The 9,819-nt window shown below is 39.0% G+C and overlaps 1 protein-coding gene across 5 annotated transcripts in view; it reads right to left on the reverse strand.

The window, feature by feature from the left end:
• Window positions 1-9,782, reverse strand: part of PPHLN1 (periphilin 1) — a 64,238-nt gene extending 54,456 nt beyond the window's left edge. For 3 of the 5 annotated variants that reach the window (XM_032105294.1, XM_032105296.1, XM_032105292.1), the window contains exons 1-5: window positions 9,722-9,782; window positions 5,472-5,519; window positions 4,298-4,389; window positions 906-1,085; window positions 403-458 (exon numbers count right to left, since the gene is read on the reverse strand). In XM_032105294.1, the coding sequence (XP_031961185.1) occupies window positions 403-458; window positions 906-1,085; window positions 4,298-4,389; window position 5,472 (329 nt within the window). In that variant the 5' untranslated portion in view covers window positions 5,473-5,519; window positions 9,722-9,782. The remainder of the gene's footprint in view (window positions 1-402; window positions 459-905; window positions 1,086-4,297; window positions 4,390-5,471; window positions 5,520-9,721) is intronic. The other 2 variants (XM_032105295.1, XM_032105293.1) reach the window with 1 other exon arrangement.
• Window positions 9,783-9,819: the final 37 nt, after the last annotated feature.

The raw sequence follows: 9,819 nt of genomic DNA on the forward strand, positions 1-9,819 counted from the left end.
TTGAAATGGCACAGACATTGTTATATTGTGGCCCCAACGTACTGCAGCCACAGAATCAAATAATAGACCAAAGAATTCTCTGAAATCATGTAAGAATTGTGACTGATCAGAGATCCATTAAATTACTTACACTTCCAGGTTACCATCCTAAAGATGTTATCATTATGCCTCCTTTCCTTTACTAAACAAATACTAAAATAGAGACTTTCATGTCATATAATTTCTTTAATTTCTATTTCAAACAATACAACTAAAAAACATTTTCCCACTATCGTCTTTTACTTCAACAGATGTCCTTTCCCTGTTATTTCACTGGCCTGCTCTACCAACTGTTTTGATAACAAAGTAAAATGCCCTAAATATTTACAGCCTATGCATGGCACTACTAGCATCAAAAAATACCTGTATTCAGGTCTTGTAGGATGATCATCCCTTGCCCATCTGTATCCTGATTCATCCTGCAAAACATACATGCGAAACAACTGTGTGACATGTATCTCTACATCAGATGTCAGGTGTATTTTGTTGCCAAACGGTACTCAATTACTGCAAAACCAAAGCCTTTAATGAGCTAAAAAGAAATTAACCCCCACAGCAAGTATCTTCTCAATTTATTCACTGTATCCCATTACTTTTATTTTCTCCCTCTGTCAATACTGAAGAGAGCAAATTTGCAATGCCATACAAAACACAAAAACTACAAAAGTTTCCAAACCATATATATGCTCTGACTTGAAGAAGAATTTCCTCTTTGAAATATAAATTACCATCAACACCTTGAAATTACAGAATTTCAAAGAGCTAGGTTGCAGGGGGCAAAAATGATGACCTTTCCAGTATTTTAATCACCTGGTATTCAAGCATTAATGGGAAAATAAACATCATAAACACAAGAGAAGAATCACCTTACGTACACCTCGGTGAGGAGGGCCACTTCTTCGGTCATGGGCAAAGCTGCGACCCTCGTCATAGTCTCTGTACTCAGCGTGACCATAATCGTCATAGCGACTGTAATTCCCGTCCCCCGGCCTCTCGAGCAGTGGTGGCTTCTTGGGCACAATGTTTACTATTCTATGGTAATCACTCTAAACCACAAAACAAACAAAATCATATTGCTTTTAACAGCTGAATATCCGTAATGAATAAACAAAAGTAAAACCAAGTTATTGCTAAATATGGGACTTAAAAGAAGAAATTGCACAGGGAAACAGCACACATTAAAAATCATGCCAGTCTGACAGTGGAATAACTTATTAAATCTAATTGGACACCACTCATATTCAATCCTCAGGCATTACAAGTTTAATTACAGAGGAAAAACTTTCAACATTGTTTAATTTTCTTTTGAAAGTTTATAGCAGTAGCATCAGCTACTTTCTGAGCATCGGTTAGCTATGTGTACTTCTCAGACTTTTACATTATCTTTAGAATGCAACAAAGAAAGTTACACTCGCAATGCCTATAAAACAAAGAGCCCGTTTGAAAACGCTAACTATTTTCCTTATGTCCTTAACATCCTCCACACTGCAGAGACTGTAGTTAAGACAGACCTTGCTTCATAATCTGAATAGATAAGCACACACTGACTACAAGGCAGTAGCTGATCTGAGGATTGACGTGACAGAATTTTAACACACTTGGTTTTTCTTTCAGTGCAAGTTTCAGGCAGCTTTTTGCTAGAACACAAAATTAATTTATTTCCTCCAAATAACATATCATACACCATTTGCCAATTAAAGAAATTCTTTGTTTATTAAGTACAAATTGCACAGCAGCAAAAGACACAAATCCAATTTTTTAGAATTAAGTTTTATGTAAGTCAACTGCAAATAAAAAGCAAATGAAAACATTAATTGAAGATTTTGTATTTTAAATCTTCTTCCTTTAGCAAAACATTTTTAATGGGCCTCACATAAAAGTTACAAATGCAGAGACTTGAGCTAGCATGTGCAATTTGGTGGGGGGGGGAAGACACTCAAGCTATTTTTTTAACAGTAAGAAGTCACAATCTAATGCACAGAGAGTTTTTGCAGAAAAACACATTACATTCACAAACTGCTAAATATTGCCATGCAAGGAAAAAAAAAAAAGTTAGTTCTGATTTCAGAGACCACCCAACAAACTGACTAGAGGGCAATCCAAAGCCAGCCTCCAGCCATACTGGTGCAAAGTGGAGAGTACACAGACAGTCACATCGCTTGATCTACTCTTACCTCACTGAACATCCTCCACATCTAATTTTTTTTTTCTTAGTTTGGTGTCCTACAAAGATGTGCTGTGAGGCTTAAATAAAACTGTTCCATGCTTTAACCTCACCCAGAAGACCCCAGCACACAACTATCCTGACACATAGAACAGTTACATGAAAGCTTAATGTGTATCCAGTTGTGTTCTTTATCAGTATCTGAAAGCATATGTTTCTACTACAGTCTATACTTGGCATACAATTAGCACCCAGTTTAGAGGAGGACACATCTCTTGCTCTCTTCAGACAAAAAATATGTCATTCTGTATCATTGGCACATCTCATTTCCAACATACCTATCGGCAAACACTAAGCACATTAATAGACTGAACAAATGAATTCCATTTCACTTGTCTAGTCAAAATTAAGTCAGACTTCTACATGTGGACACAAATACAACGGCACAGGCTTACAAGGACAGAAAGTACCTTCCAACTATCTTGAATCTGCAGAGCTGTATGAGAAGGAACTCCATATCCATCTGCCAGTATGGCAGAGAGATACCCTATCTTGGTTTTCCCAGCTACTGGGAGTGTTGTTTTGGTACAGATGGATAGTAATAATTGTCATGAGTGTATTCTGCTACTCCCTTCAACCCCAGTTCCAAACACATGTAATACAAAGCTAGCACTGAACTATGTAGTTAACTCTTGCATCAAAAGGAGTGTATCTTTTAGACTGTAAAGTAAATTTTCATAATGCCTATTCACACATTGTTCCCGGGGCAGCCTGAAAGAATTTAGAAATGTCACTGATGCAATGGTTAAATTAAATTGGCAATGTGTCAGTCAGTCAAACTACTTAAAAAAAAAAAATGTGAAAATACATTCTGCCTTTCCTCTTGTCCTATCTTGATTAAGTATTTTGGAGAAGGAAGTAGATAAACGCCCTGTGAAAATCAATCTGATTTACTACTCGCTGAAAATGCAGAAATGTTGCTGCCTGTAAAAAGAGTTAAAAACATCACAGAGCAGCCAAACACTAATAAACTCCTCAATAGAGGAGCCTCTGTAACGAGTTACCAAGTTACATTGGTAACTTACCAACATTGGTAAGCTTCCAAAGAGACAAGCTGAAAATGCAAGAGGGAACCCAGAAGATATGCTAAATCAGCTATGCTATTATTTCAACATTTACAATAAGTAAAAGGAAAGTGAGATAAGAGGCACCGGTACCTGAAATTTTATTTTGCCAAAAGCACATGGCACAGGATGTAAATAGAAATATCAAAAAGTATTCTTAAAATTCTATTTCTGTAATACCTTCAAAGAAAAAGCTACAACCTGTTTTATTTCTTTGCTAGAGACTTCAGACAAGGGAGAAAAAAAAGTTATCCAACTCTGTGGGACAGAGATTTCCTAAAAGCATTCTAAAGTTACTCTATAGCACAGCAAGCACAGCTTCTGCATTTGCTTTTACAAGTGTAACATACATACATAACATACCACAGAACACTCCATACCTACAGAGCAGATTTCTGTTGACACTCCTCTTGTAAAGTGTTTCCCTTACAGGGCTCCAAAGCACAACTTTAGCAAAGATGTACTTTCAACACTTGTTATACATATCTCCTCCTATACTTTAACCATCATAACAAAAAACTGTGTTGGTGACAAGAACAATTATGAAAGACGTTCCTTTACCACCTCAAATTACATAAAAGAAATAGTAACATAAAAAGAAAAGATTGTGAAAAAATATAACATAGTATGGCCTTTTGTTCTCCAGAAGTCATTAAAAATCCTGCATTTAATAACAAAAAGAATTACACCAAAAAATCAGTTTATCAAAATACAAATATTCTAAAACTGTTTCAACAGATTTGAAAATTAAAAAAAAAGAAACCAAGACTTAATTCTGCAGGCATCCTGTTATTTCTGTGCAGATTTACATGCTAGATTGTTGGCTTCAAAGAATGGGAAAATAAAAGAATTTGGGGTATCCTAGGAACCTACACAGGTAGATAAATCCAGCCCTTATGGTACAAGTCATTGTATAAAGGTATAGTATAGTGTTATTATGCTACAGATACAGTGCTTACTACATACTTACATCACCATGAATCCTGGGTGGGAGACGTTCTCTTGGAACTCTTTCATAGTCATATCGCCCTTCAGACCACATTTCATCTCTTCGATATGCCACTAAAGACAATAAAAATACAATTAGTGAAAACCAGACTCATTATGAATAGACAAAAGGATAGTGAGCAGAAAAATAAAGGTTCACAGACTTCTCCCAATATAATGTATTATGCAGAAACCCTGTACTTTTTATTGTTAGCCCTTTAAAATAAGTCTTTCTAGTTATGGAAAGTAATTAATGTACTTCAAGCAAAAACAACTCACAGTATGGGCAAGAAAACTGAACAACCAGAAATTAGTTCAGTACAGTCAGTAAAATGACAGGACTTAAAGATGCTATAAACAGCTCTATTGAAATAATGCATAATGCAAATACTAGATGTACCTATAAACGCATACACACAGCAATTCTGATACTGCTCTGCTAAAAATACTGGAACTTTAAAAAAAAAAATACAGCACCTATTTATTAGACTAAATAATTTCTACTTTTTAATAAAATATAATAACTTTGAATTATTTCATCAACTCAACCATCTGGAAAGAGATCAAAACGCCACACATCATTTCTTAATACAAAGCCCCATATGTTGATTACATGAATAGAACACACTCTTCACATGCAGATACTTCCTGTTTTAAACTGGGAGCCAGCAGAACAAAAAAATACCTCTTTCCAGAGGAAGGTGACTTTCAAAATCAAAATTAGTCATTAAAAACAAATGGAAACAAACCATCACCCTGAGAGATTCTAGTCACGCTATGCCAGACAACAGACTTGAGTTCAAACCTTTCTGTTAATTATAAAGGTGACAAATTATCTACTATACAACGTTGAAAGCAGATATGCAATTGCTAGAATTATATTTTTCAAACCTTCCTTTCACAATAGTAGCTCTACCTGTTAAAAACAGTCAATAAGGAAAAGTAACAGCAAGCCATATTCAGAAGGAGAAATACATAACCTATTTGCACAAAGTAAAAACACTTTACTGGAAATAGACTTACGAGGCTATATAAAAATATTGATTAATACAGGTGCTAAGAATCAACATGACAAAAACGTTTATTAACTGTAAACAGAGGTAGCACTAAGTCCAATACACACTTTTGCAAAAAATAACAAACACTTCCATACTTACTTTTCTCTCAGTTTTAGCAACTCTGCTTCTGAAGATCCATTCACTTACCTACAAAAAAACAGAAACTGAGGTTAGCAAAAAATGCATATATATTCATCGTAAGCATATTTTTTTCTGACAAGTAAACCAGACAGGTAAAATTTAAATGTTTTAACTGCCTGTACCCTGTGAACTGTCTTTGTAAAAAAAATAAGATTCAGTTGCATGTGATGAGAGGTTAATGAAAAGCTTGATTTAACAAAGGCTTTTCTTTTGGTAAAAGACAGTAAATCCTGAAAAAAAAGCTCTTTCCTCAACTACGTGATGTATCTATGTTCAAAGATTTTGACCCTAGCATTGGTTCAAACAAACCAGAGTATCTTATTGAAATATGGTCCCATTTTATAACAGACTTGACCTTAAGTTTGCTCTATAACCAAGACACAGAACTAGTCTGATGTAGCTACAGGTTATAAATCAAAAGCTGACTAAACCAACCAGCTTATCCTAGTTAAGGACAAAAGCAAAAGGATCCACTGTCCCTGCCCTCTCCAGCAAGCTCCATGTAAGACTTACTAATTCTGAAATCACTGCTCATATTGCTGCCATTGGATGGTCAGGTGCATCACCAGAAACACCTTCGTGGCACTTTCACAGCAACTGCCTCAACTTTTCTTTATTCTGTACTACGCTGACTTTCGCTAAAGCCTAAAAAACGCACATCAGGGCTATATGCACATGAACAGGTCTTAGGCCAACCCCATGCCCTCCTTCCCACTTTACCAGGAGGATGCTCAGGACTGTCCCCACAGTCTTTGTGCCCAGAACAGTACTAGAACATTTCTGCGTTTTTATGTACTGGGAGGGACAGAATTAGCTACGGAAAGACAAAATCTTTACACTGAAAAGGCATCACGTGCTCTGCCTTAAAACACTTCACTGCTGGTCCCTCATGCCCAGCGCTTGCCCCAGGGGGAACCATTCCTTCTGTCCATACTTGCCCACAGCCTGAACCGCCCACAGCACCCACTCCCTCCCCTGCTCATCCACAGCCCACCCACCTCTCACACGCACAGATATTTAAGTACTTGATGGCAACCCTCAGTTGTTTAGACCAATAGCAAATACCAGAAGCTGAACTCAGATAAGGTTTCCACGTGGGCTGCTTTTCTTTTTTTTCCATTTTGACAAATACAGTAGTGACCCTGTCCTTTTGCCTGCAGGAGTTATTGAAACTGTTAACTGAACACAATGTTCAAAATGCAACACATCTCAGAGAACTGCTACTGAAGCCGAGTGCAAACTTACACCTCATGCTGCTTTGTCAGTCAAACCACCTCCAACATCCCAACACACATGACTGCCAGCAGGCTCTAACACTTACATACACACCCCATTATATTTTCAGGCAGCAAGGCTGATATAAACACTTCCTTTTTTTATCACTGTTGGACCTCACTGAAATGAGCAAGAATTAACACCAGTATTTTGACAAAAAAAACACAAGCTAGAAAAAAGGTAGAGATATACTATCACAGAAGTCAACAGACTGACAAAAAATATATACCAGACAACAAGCAACTATGCAGGTGGAAGAAAAATCTAATTTACATTTAGAGGAATGAAATTAAGGCAGTTAATCGGGCAGAATCAACCATCACAAGTACAAGAATGGCTTTACTCCAATTAGCACTATGTTGTGCTCTATGCTAATACAGGTTTTGTCATCAAGCAGACTACACAGGTCTCTTCAGATTTTTTCATCACTGGGCTTTCTTTATCTAACAAACAATCATTAATTTTTTATTCTCTTTTGCTTTCTAAATAATATGTGTTAAAAATTCCCGATGCATTTGCAAAAGCACTCCAGTATTTTGAAACATTTTGTACACAATTCTTGCCTGCTTATACTTACTTGAAACATCAATTTTCATCAAGGCTAGAAGTATCTACTGCTCCAGGATTCATAATTTCCTAGCATGTGCTATCATCTTTCTGCAGAATCTACATTTTTGTTTTCAAAACATACGGCTCCCTAAACCAGATGGCTACATCTTGCTGTATGTGAAAAAAGCACAAAAATAATGCTGTGCAGCAAATGCAGAGACAGGCAGCTGAAGTGCCTCCCATATCACTGGGATATATCTGGTTTTATAATATTACATTGACAAACAGCAGAGACTGACAAATGTGAGCCAATTCTGTCTCGTCTCTACTTTGGAAAGCTCTCCAAAAAAGCTCAAACGCTTTTGTACAGGTAAGCTCTAGGAGAGATGTAACTTATTAGCAATATCACTATAACACCTGCAGTGATCCTGCTGTGAGGACATAGACAGGAAACATTGTTTTATCTTCCAACAATTAGACTCTGTATTTGATAATGCTTCAAAGACATCCCAGTACCTCTTACCTAGACAGGAGGCAAGACAGATAAAACTGGGAACACACTGACTAGACATAGTCCTACTGGTAAAACGAAAAAGCAGAAGTGTAAGAGCAGAGGGGAAAATCCAACACATCAGGAAATAAAATAATGTGAGAGAGGCACTAAGAAAAAAACAGAGATTTAAAGACAACCTGTCTCTGCCTAATAGCAAATATTAGGCTATAAGATTTGCAAAAGCAATTAGAAGTATGACTGCAACAGGTCTAGGGATATTCACCTAGAAACCTAATAACCAGAGGGAAGAGGCTTTCTTTCAATCTTTCTCAACCCATTCACAATAATTTTGACTTAAAATAAGGGGAAAAAAAACAACCAAAAAAATTATTTAAAAAAATCACTGACCAAGAAGTCAAATTAACTCCTACCTCAAAAGAAAAAATAACTCAAGCATGTGTAAATTGAATAAAATTATTAACAGCAGCGGCATTCCAATGAGGATTTACAATCCCACCAGTTCCACTTCCTTACTACATCATTCTAATACGCCACTAGAACAAGAGAAATGGAAGCAATGCTTTGGGGGTTATATTAATAGAATGACGGCTGTATTAGCACTTATCTTTGCCTGACCACCTGCAGTTACCCACCTGGCCATCATCAGTACCAATGCCATGAAAAGCATATTACCGGGCTGTGATGTGGCTGCTACACCAGCAATGTCACTGCAAGCAACTGCATGGATCACCATTGCTCCCACGGCTTTCCATCCTGCAGCACAAACACTTTGACAACAAAACAGGGCAGCTCTCTATACTGCTGCCTTAACAGGTCAAAACCACAACACTCTCAAAAACTACTCTTCAAAGTACCAACCAATGCATAGCACTTCACCCACAGCAAATCACTGTATCACACTCTCCTCACAAGTTGTGTGGGTTTCCACATCTTTTTGTGTATTTCTAACTTTGTTCCCTTGAAGTCACAGATACTCCAGAAAAGAAACTTATAGACTATCCTTGAAAACACTAATGGATGGCAAAGAGCCTAATTGAGGTGTATGAGTGAGAATAAAGAACCATGAACAGTAGACTTGAGATGGTTAAATACTAATAAGGACTTAAAATATTACAGCATACCTTATCGTTAAACTAATCGCACAAATTTATCCTGAAAGATTTATTCTAGTACTTATTAGGAAATGAGCTGAGTGACACACTCATGTCTTATTTATTCCTCTAGAAACAATAAGGATACTGATCCTGCACCAACATACCCACCACACACGCCAATGAAAGTGTTTACAGTGGGATTTATATAGCCTCCAAACATTCATTACGAATTGTTTTAAATCACTCTCAGATGTATGTACAAGCAGGACGATCCTTCCCTTCAAAACAAATACACAAATTAAACTGAGAATCAATCTTCTGTCACGCATGGGTTTTAAAGAGGATTAAATGACAAGGCTTATAAGCCATCCCGGGTGCTGCCCCAACAGCCGCCTGGAGGCCGTCCTTCCCACCGCTCCTGTCCCGCCACCTCAATGCACCCCAACCCGCGGGCAGTCCGGCTCCACAGAGCTCCCCCCGGCGCACGGAGGGACGCGCCCTCCCCGGGCCTCATCCTCGAGGGTGCCGCTTCCCAGGACAGACGCTCCGCGACCCCCGAGCACGTGCTCGCAGAGGGGGCAGGAAGGCGGGCCCCGGGCCCCCCGCAAGGAGCCGAGCGCGCCCCGCCGCAACCGCGGGACAGGGGATCGGCCCCACGCCGTGCCACGCCGTGCCACGCCACGCCACGCCACGCCACGCCACGCCACGCCACGCCGGCTCCGCGGAGGAAGGCGGCCAGCCCCCGGCTCGGCCCCGCGCCCGGCCCCGCCGCTCACCCGCCTCCCACTCCCGCGGCACGACAGCTCCGCGCCCGCCCCGCGCCTCCGCTTCCGGCGCTCCCGAGCCGTCGGCGGAAACCCCCGCCCGCCGCCGC

The sequence above is a fragment of the Corvus moneduloides genome, chromosome 4 (genome assembly GCF_009650955.1).
Source record: "Corvus moneduloides isolate bCorMon1 chromosome 4, bCorMon1.pri, whole genome shotgun sequence".
Classification (NCBI taxonomy): Eukaryota; Metazoa; Chordata; class Aves; order Passeriformes; family Corvidae; genus Corvus; species Corvus moneduloides.